The following is a 17,417-nucleotide window of genomic DNA, read 5'->3' as shown; positions in this document are numbered from 1 at the left end:
GAGTGCCAATGTAGTGTTCTTGACGATCAGCTCGAAGGTGGATGATGCCAATGGCTATGATACGGTTTCAGAACGGAAGCAAGCTGAATGTCTACCTGCAGGCTGCTTGGCTCTGCAGGTCCCGAAGAATGTAGAAGAAGTAAGGAGCGATCTATCTATTGGCACAAAGGTACAAGGAGTCCGCTTCACTTAGGCATCATCTGCAAATCAAAATCAATAGTACCACATCCATAGAGCTATCCCTCGAACTCCTAGTACCACGTCAGTGCAACGCTATATCTATTTCTATAATAGGCTAACTAGCGAACATTGGCACCACTAATAGTTAGAGTAATATCGTGACGACCCGAGAAACTGGGACTGTTTCAGCATCATGCACATCACTTTGTCTGTCACACCAAACTTCAAATTTCAGTATCATGTGCAAACCTATTTGGCATATTATACTAGAGCTGAAGAGCTGTTTTTCAGCACTGCTTTCTGTAACCGGTGGAGCTCCAGTTCGCGCAATACGTTTTCGCCGACAAAGCATCGAATCCCCACAGCGGCGAAGATAGTTGATCCTCTATCAGTTGCTTGATGAACAGCTAACCTTTGCAGAAGAAACTATTTGAGTTCATGCCTCACATCTATACTTTTGCAGCTCTGTGCGCTCTGCTCCCTATAACGTTGTTTGATAGATCGATCGGTTTCAGAACGTGGAACAGATCTTCGGTATATGGGTTGTGAAACCTAGATCTTATGCAACTCAAACATGTTGAAAACAAGATGATGTGGAGGTCAATGATTTCAAAAGTCTTGTAGTGTGGTGGTAGAAACCTCGGTACGAATTTATAAGTATAAGCTATTTTCATTTTTCCAAACAAAAATCCTTGCATGTCAACTCATTTCCCGTTCTCTTCTATCCGTCTATTACAGCATCCCAAAGAGAGTACTCTGGCATACTCCAAGATCATTTGATTATTGAAGGCTATGGCTGCTGTTGCCGGAGCTTGCATTAGCGGATGCACTCGTATGTCTCCCTCGCAAACCACACTGAGTACAAGTCTGAGTTATGTTCAGTCGCCACGGTTATTCTCCCAGCAGTAAATGTGGCCAACAGGACTGTTGAGCAAAACTGGGCTATATATAGGATGGCATTCAACAAGGTCAGGGAGGATGACTTGGAAATGATTCAGGACGGGCTTGATAACGATCCGACCTTTAAACAGCTAGTGTTTCTCTGGCAGAAGACGCTTGAACAAAAATGGTGTTGCTCATGTTGCCAGGAGGACGTGAACAAGGCGGCGAGAAGATTGAGAGTGGCAATAAGACGTGTTGTCACCCACAAGCAGAGGCTGCCTCCGATAGGGCCTCCGCTTATAAGGGGAGATAATGAGCCGAAGGCAGCTCACACTCCAACTTACAGGAGAGACGTGCAAGAACAGTTACATATACTAAACGATAAGGTATTCAGGCACAGTGACTTGGCCATAGACTTGGCCGAAAACATTATCCTTGCAGATCATGCAGCAAAAGAAGCTGAAGCTGCGCACAGAGACCTATCTGGAACAAGGCCATCCGGAGCCGGCCCAGCTGACATGGGTATGACTGGACGTGGCTCAAGGGGGCATCCGCAAGCACATCGTTCTGGAGTCCTATCCACACAAGGAGGAGATATCGGTCCAGGTGGTCCAGAACGAAGAAATCCACCCCTATCTCCAGCATCCAATTTGAGTCCAGGGGACGTGATTCGCAAATGGCTTGAAAATGCACATCTACAGAGTCCATTCGATCCCGGTCAGTCGTCCTTAGCTACTCAAGAAGGCAGAGCAGATGTGGGTAGCGAAGCGACACCTCTGGGGCGACCGCCGAACCCTGGAGCACAGGTTAATCCAGATAGAACTCGTTCTGCAACCCAAGCAGGCTTAGTGGCAATGGAGCCAATACCAGCGCAAGCCACAGGGTTAAGAGTAAGGACAATGCTGGGTGTCTCTGAGCCTGGAGGTGCAGCCTCTAGACCAGCTTCTGTGGTCCCCAGTTTAGCCTCTGAGCATTTACCTAAATCTTATTTCGACGACCCAAATGTTGGTTCTAGGTTGGTGACTGGAGGTTTAGCAAACCCTCCCAGAGATAGAAGTCTGGGTACAGTCGTCGATTCAGTCTCTGATTTGGGTCAAATAGTTTCTAGGGTAGGGAGTCAAGTTACAGCTGCAGTTTCTGTCTCTCAGCTCACAGCTCGAAGGACCGCTTCCAAGTCGACTGGAGGTGCAGTTCCAACTCGTGTTCAACGTTCAGCAAAAGAGCAAAATTTTGGCGATAGCGATCGAGAGAGGCGTATCCTTGTTGCTGCCGCCCACCAGAACTTGAGAAGAAACGAAGTAGAGCTGCAGATTCCCGAGTCTCCGACTACGGGCCAGCGTCGGACTGGTGGAAGATCGAACGGGAGTGAGAGCTCAGGTGGTGGTGGAAGCTCATCCGGAGGTGATAGCCCGCCCCCTAGAAGCCCAAACCAGAATGTACCTCCACGCACAAGGGAAGGCAGAAGAAGCTCAACACAAAACAATGACCCTCCACACAGCCATGGCGGCCTTGCTGAGGCTACGTCTAGGAATTCCAAGGGAGGAAGTGCAAAGGGGGATGCTAGCCCTCGACTTAAAACCCCAGCTGAAGGATTACGTGAAGGGGGTGTGAAAGAAAGAGCAAGAGAGACAGAGAAGGCTATCAGGGAAGGTCGGTAAGTGATCATGAAAGTTCTAGGGGCTCCAAAGAAGAAGCACTTGCGGTCTTGAAGAAGAAGACTGACAGATGTCCAGGGGTGTAGCAACTGTATCGCCTCTAAAGACACCGGAGCCCGCCCGGAGGAGAGATGTGTCCAGTCCTGAAAGATCTGCTCGTGCCTCAGTTAAGTCCCTGGGGGCTTCTCCACTCTTCAAGTAGCTGTGATCCATTAGGAGCAAGCCAGCCACTGAAGTAGTTCACAATTCAACGGGTGACGTCCCGAGGCCCATCGAAACAATTGGTGTCGCTCCTGGCACAGCACGAGATAGCGAAGAAAAGAAAAAAAGAGAATTATAGTCAGCAGATCACTATACAAACAATACCAGCTAATCTGTCATCAAATATTATGCCAAGAGCGACACCAATTGTGTAGATGGGCCTCGTCCCCAGATCAAAGGAGTACCGGGCGGGCATCCCCTTTACTTTGACTAACCAGGGCTTACTGCACAAAGTGCGTGAAGTTTTCTTTGACGTGTAGTCGGGCACCAGCGGTAGCGTATCACATATAGCACAGCACCTTGCCGACCTCTGGAGAGTAAGAGTTGTAATCTTGACGAGACGGTCAACGGACGACGGTAACGGAAGAGCAATTTCATCTGGTTGTCAGTTCAGGCGAGACTCTAATAGGGAAGGCGGCTAATAAGTTCTGCCGAACCTTTGCTGTGAGATAGATAGCTTCCAATGCATGGCCTTCGATTGGGGGTCATCTCGCATCATCTCGGAATCTCAAGAGTGACCTGGCCATGACAAATCCGTAGCTTGCATCCAAATTGGGACTTCATGCAGTCTTCCCACTCGTGATGTGTCTGATGAAACCAATGGAATCTGTGGTAGCTATCCTCGCTGATATCGCTCTTGGACTGAGATTTCAGTATCAATGACTCCGAGCCACTACAACCACGGTAAAAAAAATTGTTGATTCTGCACCCCCCACCTCGTAAATAATGCGTGGGATAGGCTTTATGACCCACCGTCAAATTAGTTTGCATTAGTAAGTAATTGGACATGTTTTCCTAGTCATTCAAAGATGCTTTTACGAGCCTGAAAGTCCAATCGAGTATTTATAGATCAGCATAAATCATCATAAATGCTATCTCTAATAGTCAATTGTATTTATTGAAAACAAAACCAATACTAGCATAGAAGCTAAGGTATCAAGATAATCAAAACTCAAGGACGTCGCTAGTTCAGATACATGATTGACAGTTATATTCCTGAGAAATCTGCCATGTATCAGGGCGCTCTAGGCCTGGTGGACCAAAAACTGTGTGTGAGTGAAGTGCGAGGGTTGTATGGGCACTATTCTAACTCATCATTGGCTTGCCATGTCAGTCCTGCCTTGTAGGCGCCTGACACCCAGCACCCATACAGCTCACAACCTACCTTAGAAGCTCAATATCCACAGATCGTCCAATCTCTCATTTGTCTCCCCAAGACCTCCCTGCACCACAATCTTATCTCCACCGACCACATCCGCAGCGAACCATCCTCTAGGCAACGGCCTATCTGACTCGCTATTCGTCACAGCCACCTCGCTCCACGCCGCCGTCTGAACGTCATACGCCCACACATCTCCCAGCATCTTTCCCGCACCCTGATGCCCCAGGGAACTGGGGTCGTGCTCGCCGAACAGCGTCACAAGCGTGGCGTTCCCACCGAGCTTAAGCGGCAACAGCGCGCAGACGCTCCGTGGAGTAGGCCCGGTAGTGCCGTCAGGAGCGAATGTCTTGGTGCTCCAATTATTCGTCGTAGGTTCGTAGACGTCCAATGATCCACCCTGCTCCGTCTTGCCGTCGAAGCCGTTCATCCGGTACAACAACCCATCACTGAATGCAACAGACGTGCCACCCCGAGGTGGGGCAGGTGCATCGGCGAGCTGGGTCCAGACCCGAGCGTTCACGTCGAAGGACCACAGATCGGACAGTCTGCCCGTCTCGGGACAGCCGGCGTGGAGGTATATCTGGTCGACACCGTTGCTTGCGAGGCTGTGGTAGCTACGAGCTGGTGGATGCGGGGCGCTGTCGCTCGAGGGAGAGAGAACAGACCAGGCTGAGACGGCGGAGTCGAATGCCCATAGCGCGCCATTCTCTTCGACCGGACTCATGGCCTCTCCGCCGCGGCCGGAGAAGATATAAATCTTACCATCAAGCCAGGCGGATGCGGTGCCCACTCGGGGCGTAGGGGAATTGGACTCGCTGGATGGAATGGAGGAGAGGGCATTTTGTTCTGGCAGTCAAATTTCTGTCAGCGGTTGGTCTTCGTGAAGATGCAGGTAGCGTACCGTTGAGCTTGACGATATGGACGTGGTTATCACGAGGTTGTCGCGGGAGCAGCTCGCCGCCAAAGACGAAGACAGAGTCGCTCGTTGCCGAGATGACATGGGACGATCTTCGCAAGATCTCCGACGATGCAATTCTCCTCCAGGTCGCTGTGGTTGCTGTCATGGCGGGCGCGGCGGCACTTGAGCATGCCGAACCATAGATGCTCGCTTGTGTATCACATCTTTTCAAGACGCGGTCTCTTTATATAAAAAAAGCCCCACGCTTTTAGGTAAGCGCACCCGCACGTGCAGTATGGAACACCCCCCGATGGCATCATCTACCCCACCTTAGAACCCTAACAAGCTTGATTAAGCGGCTGTTCTGGAATACTATGAGGGAAGGCATAATTATTGTGGACATGGTACTAGTAACGCTATGTGAAGATACAGAGTCATCACCTACTAGTACTAACATTCTTTACTACGTAGTATGTCTGAAATCGTGATTAAACATGACCCTAGGAATATCCTGAACAGGGGACTGTTCACCTCTAGAGTGCACCATCAATGCTGGCGCTAAACCTTCGGTAGAGTTCGTGTTCATTAACTAGTGGTGTGCTAATGGTAGCGTATATCAATAACTCATAATGCGCGACTTGGTACTACCAATCTCAACACTGCTGACCAGATGCTTACGTAGGTATAGCGGACCGAGAAAAGAGGAGCAAAACGAGCAAACCATCAGAGCGCCAATAGGAATTGAACCCACTTCGCTTTTATCCGCTCACTGCCAACCCAAACCAGAAGCGAGAAGCGAGATAACAAGGCTGATAACTATTTAACCCTGCCAACGCTTCCCCTGACATGACAAATACGAAGCTAGAACATGTCATGACTCCCCACACCACGGTAGAAAGATACCACACCCGAGTTAGTCGCGAGCATCGTCCTCGTCATCAGTCCGGCAAGCCGCAGCCCCCGTATTCGTCTATCATGCAGATTTCCACCCGCTTGATCTTGACTCATCATGGGGGCATCCTCGACTCGAATTCCCAGTGTTCTGGCGCAGCTGCCTGGCAGGGTTACTCGAGGGGGTTGTTGACTTGAAGGTCTGCCATTGGGGCAACGTGTCAAATGTAGCCGTTGCTTGCTTCAGCCCGGAGGGTTCAGGCAATCATGACTCTTGTTTTTGATGCATCCGATACTCACTTCAATTCATACTGCTTGCTCTTATTCTTGTTCATTCTCTCATACTCACCTTCAACGGAGCTTGGTTACACCCCCTCCCAATCATCGAAGAATATCAGACGGCCAGCAGAACCCGCCTCACAACATCTCCCGGGAGCCCTTCCCTCGCATTAATCCACCCCCACCATGGCCGACGAATACGTCGTCTGCACCCTCAGCACCTGCCCCCTCGAAGAGTCCATCTTCTCCTACCAACCCTCCCTCGCCGCCAACGCGAGCTTCCTCGCCCTCTTCGCCCTCACCGGCCTCCTCCACACGATCCAAGGCATCCTCAGCCGTAAACGCGCCTTCTGGATCGCCGCCGTCCTCGGCTGCATCGCCGAAGTCATCGGCTACGCGGGGCGCATCATATCGCACTACAACCCCTTCTCGGAGAACGGGTTCCTGATCCAGATCTGCTGTCTCACCATCGCGCCCGCCTTCTTCAGCGCGGCCATCTACTTCACCCTGGGCGACATCGTGACGGCGGTCAGCCTGCGGAGCAGCCGGGTGAAGCCGCGCGGCTACGCGGCCATTTTCATCCCCTGCGACGTCATGAGTCTGATCCTGCAGGGAACGGGCGGCGGCATGGCGAGCGTGAGCAGCCAGAACGGCGAGGATCCGGCCACGGGCACGAATATCATGGTGGCCGGGTTGAGCTTTCAGGTCGCCAGTATGACTCTGTTTATTCTGCTGGCGTTGGAGTATATCTTGAGGGTGAGGCGGATCGAGGGGAAAGAGGTGTCGCGACTACCCGTGTCGAAGAACAAGCTGTGGTTGTTCGTCGGCTTATTCTCGCTCGCAGTCATCTGTATCTTCATCCGGTGTATCTATCGCGTCATCGAGCTGAGCGAGGGCTGGGATGGAGATCTGATCAGGAATGAGCGCATCTTCATTGTGCTAGAGGGAGTGTAAGTCGCCCTATTTATCATCCCATCGTCTGTTTGGAGAAGGGTTTGCTGTTCCATGCAAAATGCTGACCTCAAACGATATAACAGCATGGTCCTCCTCGCAGTCTATGCATTGCATATCGGCCATCCTGCCTTCTTGGATCGGGGAAAAGCCGCCGCCACCACCACGGAGACTTCTCCTACCATCGCCGAGGAGGCGAAACGCTGACCCCTCCCCTGCCTTGCCCTCACTCATTGACTGACTGAATGACTTGGTTACTGTTGCGGAATTAGCGGATTGTTATTGTTGTTTTTGTGGGGTCTGGCGGACGGAGTCGTGACTAAAGATAATAGAGCGAGACGATCAGTGCCCGTGTAGATCGTGTTCGGTACAAGAGAGAGGTGCTGACCAGGATTCCTTACCCAATAAGGGCGATTCAGACGAGACATGAACAACAACATGACTGAGTATTTCCTCGTGACGTAGACGTCCATTCAACTTGGTGCATCATTCCGGACGATTAGTCCTTCACTTGGCTTCTTACATAGCGAACAAACAACGGCCTCAAGACCTACCAGTGTGTTAAAAAAGACTGGATGAACAAAAATACAGGGTATCAATTTCATCAAGATCAGCGAAAAACAATCACAATCAGGAAGAATGCTACTTCACCGCAAACTCCCCCCCTCCACATGCCCCTTTCCTCCAAATAATATATAACCTCATTCACACCTCCGTCTCCACGCCCGCCTCTCCCTTCCCATGCCCGTGTCGAAACACCCCCTTGACGCCCTCTTTCCCCCGACTCGCCTTCCCCATCATCCAATCCACGGTCCGGACTCCCTTCCACTGCATCAAGCCCCTATGCCTGCGATGCAGGCTTTTCGAATGCTGTTTGTAATCCTGCAACTGAGCACTGGGCCCCCTTCTGCCGTCCTCGGGGTCATTGTGCCCGCCCAGAATGTCCATGGCTTTGTGTTTGACCGTCGAGGTAGCTTTCTTGACACCATTTTCGGGATCCGAGTCGGCTTCGGATTCGGAAGATGAGGACGATGTGTCTGACGCATTTGCGTCGCCGTCGGGGAGATCGTCCTCATCGCCTTTTCCTTCTTTGTTATCGTTCGCGGTGTCAAGGACTTCCATCACGTCTTTCAGATCTGACTCCTGGCCTCGTCTGGCTAGACCCTTGTGGTAGCCGCTCAGACCGCGCCAGAATTTCATTGTCACTTTCAGCTCGCCTAGGGGTCGCTCGTTCTCGTCTATGCCGTTGTAGCCTACGCAGGACCGCGCGCGTTTGATTCCGTCTTTGCTGCCTTTCCATACTTGCATGGTTATGGTCTTTTCTTCCTCGTCAGGGATGTCCTTGAGCCACAAGACGGCAAAGGCGGGCATGCTGTCACCGAGGATGGCGGACCTGTAGAACTCCACAATCAGGGGCGTGCTATAACGTTTCTTGACGGCGATAAAAATCGAGTCTTTGTGGTGCTTGGGTATCCAGCTACCCTTACTTTCACTGTCTGGTGCCATTTTGCTGCTCGCGACGGAGCTCCGGAATTTGGTCTTAAGATTTCTGAGGTCTTCTGAGAGGCTTCTGCCGGCTTCCACGCGGCTGATTTCGAGCGTCCCGTAATCCCAGCCGAGGAGTTCACAGGGTGCTTGTAGCTCGATGGAGCGGAACACCATGCTGATACGAACTCGGCCATAGCCAATGCCGCCGACGAGTGGATAAGTGTCGACAATCTGCGATCTTTTCTCGAAGAGGTGGCACAGAGGAAGATAGACCATGCCGAGCAGAGGGTCATTCTCGTGAACACGAGAGTCACGAACGCTGATCATGACTTCGGTAGAACGCCAGTCTCGAATAAAGCGTTCACAACCGGCATTGAAAAAGGGTTTGGAATTCTTCGGCTTCGTCCGAGTCTTAAAGATCTTTTGATGGTTGAGGATGATGTTGCAGTAGGACGTAGGCAGATCATCAGAATCTTCCTCCTCTGCGCCGGAATCCGAGACGGTCTTTGTGTCCGAACGGTTCTTGTTCAGCTGCTCGAGTTCAAGTCCTGTGATCTGGTGGATCTGTATGGATAGAATACCGCTGGGATACTCTCTAGCTGGGGGAGATGATATAATCAAGGTGTCTTCTCGTTCTTTGAAATCTTGAGCCTTCTGCTGCGAAATCTCTCTTGACTCGTCTTTTGCGGTGGCCTCTCTCAGCTTATGCTCCGCCATCTGGCTAACCTTCTTTTTCAAGTCTTCTATGCTATTGATGTCAGGTTCTTTGCTCTGCGCTGCAAGCTGTTCTGCCGTGATGTGTGCTTTTGAAAAATAGCCGATGCTCCAGGAAAGTGTACCAGGCATCTCTTCGTCACCATCAGGCCCTTTAAAGCGATCTTCACGATCACACATCTTTCCTTTGGTATCCGAACTCTGCATCAAGTCTTTCAGATCAACTTCTACCCGGCCCAGGTCATCATCTGCTGACATGCGATCAGAATCCCATAACTGCACACGAAGCATTTCTTGCGCATTGAGCTCCTCTGTACCAACCAAAACATACGCATATTCGTCCCAAGTTGGTGTTTGTTCGCCCATAATGATCCGAGTTGACGCAATAGGCTTGCCAAACTTTCCCCAACCAGTTGTCACGTAGGCGTCAGAAGATCCCTTCTTGAATGGACCCAGGTTCCCGTCTCCTTCTTTGAAACCAGTGGCTGATATGATACGCACAACGACCACTCCGTGAGCAGAAGTGTCTTTTTTGAAGTCATCACCTACCAGCATATCTTTCAGGTCAAGTGTCAAGCTTTTTGGTGCCACGTATTCCGCAAGGGCAGCGTCAATTGATGACTGTACGAAAGACGAGATCAATGGCAGATCCATGATGTTCAAGCTATGCTTGTTCAGAGGAACACAAGACAAGTCAGCTTTTGGTTGCCCCAAAAATGTGATGGTAGCAAGAGAAAAGAACGGAGGGTCTGGTGTGAGCTGCAACCGGACACGCATTGTCCCGATGATGCCTCGCATCTCCACCCACACAGGCAATGCTATGCTTCCTGGCAGATAGAATTTGAGATACAGGTGGGCATTCTTGGACTTGGTTCGGAGCGATTTCCCACTAGATCGAGCTCTGTATGCAAAAGCGATCTCCATGTTCACAAAGTCTCCTTGCTCAGCTTCCATACCAGAAGCAATATTCTCATCTTCTTGTTCCGCATCTTTGCTCTTACCCTCACCATCCTGAGCAGGAGACCCTTCAACGTCCTGCTGGATCTCTCCTTCTCCTGGTGAGGTTCTGTCGTTGCTATCACTCTTGCTCTTCAGATTGCCCTCGGCGTCAACGGAGCGCGACGCAGCACCAGTTGGAAGCCACCGTATACCTAGAACTCGCAGTGCCTCACTCCCTTGGCCCAAATCCTCGACACTGATCATCCTCACAAGTTTGGGCAATGACGCTTGCATGACATCCTCCAGTGTATCGGAAAGACTAGTAAAGAGATCTGGGTTAATTAACGGCCATACTGATGTCAACAAGGCATTCAGCCACTGTGTTGATTCTGGCATCTTGTCATGGTCCTCAATTTCTTGGGTCTCGCTCGCGCGAGAAGCATCCCATACTTCATCCTCCCAGATCTCTTCCACTCTTCTGCTGACCCAATTTCCGATGCCCCAGATGAGAAAGCCGCCAAACAGCGCAGCCAGAACAAATGTAATGGAAACTGGTATGAACATTCGTATCCACTGATTAAAACCATCTTCTTGGCGTTTAAATCCTTTAATCCACACCAATTGTCCAGCAAGTAGTACCAAAGTCGCACAAACCACCACCGAACCAATACTAACAGAAATGGCAAATTGGTACGTTTTCATCAACTCAGCTTGTGTCTCATCAAAGTTTGGAGGAGGGAAGAGTCTCTTCATCCCTTTGTGACCTTCCTGCAATTCACGTGTCTCTTCGTCCAGTTGATTATCTGATTTCGAGGCATTGGTGAGACCAGTCTGGGTGCGATGGTCCGACCCAGCAGAGGGCTCGTTTTCTGGTGCTTTCTTCAGATCTTTGCCGGTTGAATCATGAATAACGATTGGTAAGTGAGTTACAGGATCTGTTACTTCTCGACCTCCATCATCCCTTTTCATGTGCTTCATGGCTTTCCTCTTCTGGCGGGGATCAGATTGGCTTGCGGCAGCCTGCGAAGCGGTTTGAGATTGACCATCATCTTTCTGATCCCTTTCTCCTTGATGGGATATTTCCGCGTCATCCTTCGATGGAGCCTGAGGTGGCTCAGATTGATCTTGAGCTTCCTTGTCAGGAACAGGCGGTGTCTCATCCGAATCTGCCGTTGTGTGCCGGTTTTCGGATGGATAGGGCTCGCCAGGAACCTTCTCTACATGGCCATGGCCAAATATCCTCTTCACCGCGTTCTCTGCTCGATGCAAAGTCCCCTCCTCTATTTCCTCTCCATCCTCAGCTTGGGCATCCTCCCGCTTCTTGACATTGTTTTCGCGCTCACCACGTTCCTCCTTGTACTTTTGCACGGTGGGAACTGGATGTGAAGAGGTATAAGGGCCTCCATACTGCTTGTGACCATCTTCCTGATTGGGTTCGCCAGAGGACGACATCGATAGGTTTGTGTTAGGCTTGTGTTAGGCTTGTGCTAGAATCATTGGCTTTCTCTAGCCATGATCGATTTCGTCGAAGTCACTAGCATAGAGGTTTATAGTAGTCAGTGACAAAACCTTCCAAAAGGGGGGAAGAAGCTGAACAGAATGTTCTTTTGTAGCAGCCATGGGACCCGTACGTAGTAAAGCGAAACCTGCTGCAAGAAAGGTTGTCGTCATTTGTGCAAGGTAAAAATCCGGGGAACCCATGGTTGACGTAAGCAACACAACCTTTTTTACTCGAGTAGGCTTCACCCATTAATCGCAAGAGCCATTGTCTTTGACTGCTAACACTATTTCATCAGATGAGACTCTAGGCACGATGTCGAGTCTGCGTTTCATGGGATAGGAATCCCTCGCACGTCCGTTCCATCCCAAGCCATCGATGGGCAGATCTACGAGAGTGTTGCGACCAACATATTACGAGATCCTGCAAATACCACACGACAGCAAGCCTATCGATCCCACCGAGCTGAAACTCGCGTATCGCCAGGCTTTGTTGCTTCATCATCCTGACAAAAACTATTCGTCTTCGCCGGCAACCTTGAATACTACCCACATATCCCAGTATGCCCTTTCTATAGATCAGATCACTGAGGCATACAAGACTCTGTCCAGCACCCTTGATAAGGCGGAATATGACAGGTTGTTGGCAAAGGACGCCAGGAGGCTGAACAAAGCGCCAAAGGAGGTACACCACCCTGGGTTAGAAATATTGGATTTGGAGGAGCTCTCTCTTAACCATCAGACGAACACCTGGACCCGGCAGTGCAGATGTGGGGATGAACTGGGATACAATGTGACTGAGTCAGACTTGGAAGAGGAAAGCGAGCATGGAGAAATCTACGTGGGTTGCAACGGCTGCAGTTTATTCATCAAAGTATTATTTGATACTGCTTCAGCTAGCAATGACACGGAGGATCCTCCTCAAGGGACCAGACCCATCTCTGAAATATGAAAACCTTGAGATTCCCGTTTCTCCCGCACTGCTTTGTCTGGGCGGTCTGTGTACCGATAGCGAAAAGAAGGCCCCAAATGGACCAATGCTCATGATTTCCTCAGACTAGGGATATTTGCCCAGCACTACGCCCTTGAATATTTTTGAGCGACATTGTCGCTAGAGAAACGCAGCGATTTTAGCTCTGGAGGATCGGGTCGCTGATTGCGTTTCGCTATGGCAATAGTGGACCTGTGGGAAAGGGACTTCTGGTACAGCTCGTTATCTCAATTCATGAGCACCTAATGGCTGTCCATGCCGAATAATCAGCACATTCCATTCGTGCGATCTTCAACTGAGCCAAGGTAATGCTCTGTTTCAACTTCATGGTATATGTTTCCGCCTGCATCTGTAGTTGCCTGATAATATTTGTTGTCACCCCACTCGTTTGCCAATCTCCAAGCTGGGCCGAGGCGGCGAGAGCGCGCCATATTTATTTCTCCACCCCATCTTCAGCGAAGGCCAACGACATACGGAGATTCCGGCTGCCACCCACACACTACAATAGACGCCTTTGCCAAAATGTCTAAGACAGTACACATCGAATCTACGGCGCAATTCAGCTCGTTGATTGCCTCCTCCAAAATTGTCGTCGCAGATTGTATGGAAATAACCCCCCCGCATGTACCACAGAGCACTGATAAAAGCAGTCCACGCAACATGGTGTGGCCCTTGCAAACAGATCGCGCCAATGTATGAGCAACTGTCTGCTCAGCTTTCGAGACCCCAAAAAATTACCTTCACGAAGATTGATGTTGATCAACAACAAGAACTCGCAGGATCCTACGGGGTTACAGCGTAAGTCTTAGCCGGCAGTAGCCCTCGGTCTGCCCTTCCTAACTTCAGGTTTCTTACAGGATGCCAACCTTCATGATATTCAAAAATGGCCGAAGCATACAGACTATTCGAGGCGCTGACCCTAAGCAATTATCTGCCGCAGTCAAAAAGCTTGCAAACGAAGCGGAAGCAGCAGGAGACGCAGGCAATGGTGGCTTCGCAGAATCCTCGGGAGACTCATTCTGGGTGGCGTCGGAGCCTGCCAAAGGATATACCAATGTCACGGATCAGGTCGATATCAAAGGGTTAGAGCTTCTGAACTTCGATGGCGAGTTTGGTAATGTCCGAACACTATTTGACTCTACGAGGCCAAAAGCTCTGGATGGTGGTAAACCTTCGACCAAAGATTGGGTCGAGAGCGACACGGATGATCAACTCATGCTTTTTGTTCCCTTCCAATCTACCTTGAAGATACACACGCTCCAAATTACCTCTGTGCAATCGAACGGCGAGGACGAGGAGGCACCCATGCGACCGAAAACAGTGCAAATTTACACGAACCGATCGCATATCCTAGGATTCGAGGAAGCAGATGACATAACCCCAACACAATCAATCACACTGCAAGCTAGAGATTGGGATCCCAAGACAGGCACAGCAAAGATAGAACTACGATTCGTCAAGTTCCAGAATGTGTCTAGCTTAGTGATCTTCGTTGTTAATGGTGATGGGGAAGGGGAGAAGGTTAGACTTGATAGAATTAGAATCATTGGAGAGTCTGGAGAAAAGCGAGATCCTGGGAAGCTGGAGAAAATTGGAGACGATCATGATTGAGCGTGTTATACGGATATGAGTGAACGCAGCAGGACAAGATCGGTGGCATCAGCCCCTTAGATGATAGATCTTGATACCAAACGTCCCTATAGATGGGGATCCACTCTTCGTCCTTGGTAGTAGAGCTCTCTCAGCTCTTTAAAGCCATAACTCAGCCTTTGATTGGGAACATGGCTAAGGTCCAAAAGACGCCTTCTCTCTTATTCAGATTCGATTGTTCGACCCCACGCTCAAGTAAAGGGCGCAGGACCTTCAGCGTGACCCACCGCAAAGTAAATATCCGTCGGTGAGCCACAGCCAGAGGAGATCGATGTGCAATAGCTTTCTTCTGTGCCATCAATGACACCTGGTATACGCCATGTAGTAAGGCTGTCCAAGCAACACGAGATTATCCATGATGGCGCCGCACGAAGAAAGAAGAAAAAGACCAAAACAGATTGTGGGCAGTGTTTTGAAGTCTTGTCGCTCAGCTTAGTGTGCCAAGACCGCAGTCGTGCCAAGACCACGAAGAACCACCAACTTGAACTGCAGTGGCGTCTTTCAAAATGAGACAAGGATTTTGACTTCGAAATTCGAAACATGGCGATGATGAAGTGCTGCTACACTGCAGTGATTCATAAATAGGAAGAGGATGAATACTCTGTTGCTAACAGAGCTTGATATCAACTTTGACAAACTTCTGAGCCTTTGAGATGTTTTGATTGCTACACCTCGACTTGACCACTCAGGGCAAAGTGAGGTCTACTCATTTGGCTATGCTGGTGATTTTTTATCTGCGTGTCTGCTTCTTCATTGCTGCTGAGATGGAAAGGGTCCTAACAGCACAAAAGCAGGAAACCAGATTGCTCGCTCTTGGTGCTTTCTTATGCTTTATTATCGATATTGTTAAGCATACATGTGAGTACGAAGATACTATGTTTGACTTCTAATTCTTTATTTCCTATCCTGGAGAACACTCCGAGCCAACGAATTGCTGGCTTTCTATCAAGCCCCCCAGATGTTTATACAGAGGACAATAAGCACAGAGCCGTCACAGCTTACAGGACTACCGCCAGTCCCCTTGAAAGGACGCTTGTCCATGATGTATTTTGAGTACCTCTTGCTGACGCTTTCTGTGTCGTAACACTGTCTTCCCCTGGCAAATATAAAATTTGTCCTTAAGAGCTTACAAGTTTCTCTAGTTGAATCATCCGGCAGGGTTCTCCAGACGGAGCAGCAGCGCATCGTTCACTCTGAAAGGCTCATCGTGGGTGCATCATACGCACTTACCTGTGGACAATGCGTCTTCTGGGCCTCATGTAACAAGCAACGAACGACCATCCCTCAAACAGGCTAAGTATGAGTGAGCACCAATGAGGTTTCAATCATGTCTCCAGCACGTGTCCTGAAACCTGAAACGAGAGTGGTGCAAAGCAGCGGAACTTTCCCTCCAGAGAACAGGTATGCGCCAAGCACTCATTGAGCGGCGCTACATGCAGGCTTTGACCTCCTGGTAGAGTAGAGTGAGCTCTGTCGCACTGTCTGAGGTCAGCCTGAGTGAGAAGATGATGATTAGAGCAGAGAGTGCTGCTTCCCTAACTACTCAGGAGCCACCTCTCCCCAGCCAGAAGGGCGGTGGCGGCAATCAAAAGCTACTACGGAAGTTCAACGTTCCACGTAATGAGGGATTTATCGAGTCGTCGGTGACAGAGCGACGTACTTTGTCTTCCATGTACGAAACGGGGCCCACCTCTCTGCAAGACTTGTCATGCAAACCCACCAGGCTAGTTTGGAAAACGGTCGCCTGCCCCGGCAGGAGCGTTCGTCATTGCATAAGCCATATTTCCTGTATTCAGTACTACGTACGGATCGACAATTCTTGCTTGACCGCTCTCCGAAGGAAGAGGTGGAAGTACTGGCCGCTACGTACTAGTATGGTTTGAGCCAAGACGATCCTAAACTCGTCGTCGGGATTTTCCGTATGTAAAACACAAAGCAGGCATATGATAACGACTTTCTGGACCTTCGCTTGATCCCTCGATCATTCGCTGAATTGTTCTTCCCCATAAACCAAAGTGGTGCATTCACTACTAGTTGGCGTGTTCCGAATCCTCCTCGGAACAGCCCCAGTGAAGCTAGTGAATCATGGCTCGGGTGCTCGGAGCTCAATCATTTCTTCGATTATCTAATTTACCTGTCAGATCTTGGTAGCACCTAGATCACGAGTAACAATCTGATCTCTCGGTCTATCATGCAGCAAATCTGCGTACAAAGCAGTTACTGGCGGTGTGTAATTGAGACCGCCAACAAGGCTTCCGGCACTTTTGTTCGGATGAGGTTCGGCTGAGCATGCCTGTAACTATGAGTCTGTGCCTGACGATCTTTCGATCTCCGATTCGTTTTGAACTTGCTTCACTTGGGTCGTCTGGATCCAGCACTAGCCAACGGCAAAGTGGCCAATTTACTTGGCTGTTCAGAGGACTCGACCTAGCGGTATCAACTCGACTTTGCTATACTATCGTATCGGGCTGAAGTATTCCCAGCACGGCGCTAGTGATTGTCTCTCAAAACAGCTACTTCACGTGATATCATGAGTTGGCTGTGCTGGAATAAGTCAATCCTGTCGATACTGACAAGAGAAGCTTCAAGAAATCGTGGTGGCAATGTGTTGGACCAAAAGGACCGCGGCCCTCGGAGGACTGAATGATAGCTTTTGTCTGACACAATGTAATCGTTACTAACCGTTCTTAGCACCGTGCTAAGGATACTTCTATCTCCTACTCCGTTCCATACTACGTAGTACGTAGTACTAATTCAGAGCTATTGGGGTTAACCCTATGTTAGATCTGGTCGTCGCACAAATTTTGCAAATACCCAGCTTGAATGCCAGTTAGTTATAGTTTATTATTCTCGTCAGGTTTCTCTATCTCACTTTGATATTTGAATTCAGCGCAACTATATATCAGATCGTCCATGCGGCTTCAGGATTGACATGACCTGGCTAAACCGGGACATGTCATCCTCAAAAGCCTTGTCCGG

The 17,417-nt window shown here is 49.8% G+C and overlaps 5 protein-coding genes across 5 annotated transcripts; 3 read left to right on the top strand and 2 right to left on the bottom strand.

Annotated features, from left to right (window-relative positions):
* Positions 1–4,144: 4,144 nt before the first annotated feature.
* On the bottom strand, positions 4,145–5,204 carry EPUS_06443 (uncharacterized protein; the record flags this gene model as incomplete). The annotated part of the gene is made up of 2 exons (XM_007808147.1): positions 4,145–4,986; positions 5,042–5,204. The coding sequence occupies 2 exons, from the start codon at positions 5,202–5,204 to the stop codon at positions 4,145–4,147; spliced, it is 1,005 nt and encodes a 334-aa protein (XP_007806338.1).
* Positions 5,205–6,394: 1,190 nt separating this feature from the next.
* On the top strand, positions 6,395–7,366 carry EPUS_06442 (uncharacterized protein; the record flags this gene model as incomplete). Its single annotated transcript, XM_007808146.1, has 2 exons — positions 6,395–7,158; positions 7,246–7,366. 2 exons carry the CDS (start codon positions 6,395–6,397, stop codon positions 7,364–7,366), a joined length of 885 nt encoding a protein of 294 aa, XP_007806337.1.
* A 498-nt stretch (positions 7,367–7,864) lies between these two features.
* On the bottom strand, positions 7,865–11,752 carry EPUS_06441 (uncharacterized protein; the record flags this gene model as incomplete). The annotated part of the gene is made up of 1 exon (XM_007808145.1): positions 7,865–11,752. The coding sequence occupies one exon, from the start codon at positions 11,750–11,752 to the stop codon at positions 7,865–7,867; it is 3,888 nt and encodes a 1,295-aa protein (XP_007806336.1).
* A 424-nt stretch (positions 11,753–12,176) lies between these two features.
* On the top strand, positions 12,177–12,858 carry EPUS_06440 (uncharacterized protein; the record flags this gene model as incomplete). The annotated part of the gene is made up of 2 exons (XM_007808144.1): positions 12,177–12,638; positions 12,694–12,858. The coding sequence occupies 2 exons, from the start codon at positions 12,177–12,179 to the stop codon at positions 12,856–12,858; spliced, it is 627 nt and encodes a 208-aa protein (XP_007806335.1).
* Positions 12,859–13,310: 452 nt separating this feature from the next.
* Positions 13,311–14,399, top strand: EPUS_06439 (uncharacterized protein; the record flags this gene model as incomplete). The annotated part of the gene is made up of 3 exons (XM_007808143.1): positions 13,311–13,389; positions 13,439–13,586; positions 13,646–14,399. The coding sequence occupies 3 exons, from the start codon at positions 13,311–13,313 to the stop codon at positions 14,397–14,399; spliced, it is 981 nt and encodes a 326-aa protein (XP_007806334.1).
* Positions 14,400–17,417: the final 3,018 nt, after the last annotated feature.

The sequence above is a fragment of the Endocarpon pusillum genome, assembly GCF_000464535.1.
Source record: "Endocarpon pusillum Z07020 unplaced genomic scaffold scaffold991, whole genome shotgun sequence".
Taxonomy (NCBI): Eukaryota; Fungi; Ascomycota; class Eurotiomycetes; order Verrucariales; family Verrucariaceae; genus Endocarpon; species Endocarpon pusillum.
This window is presented reverse-complemented; position numbering and strand designations above follow the sequence as displayed.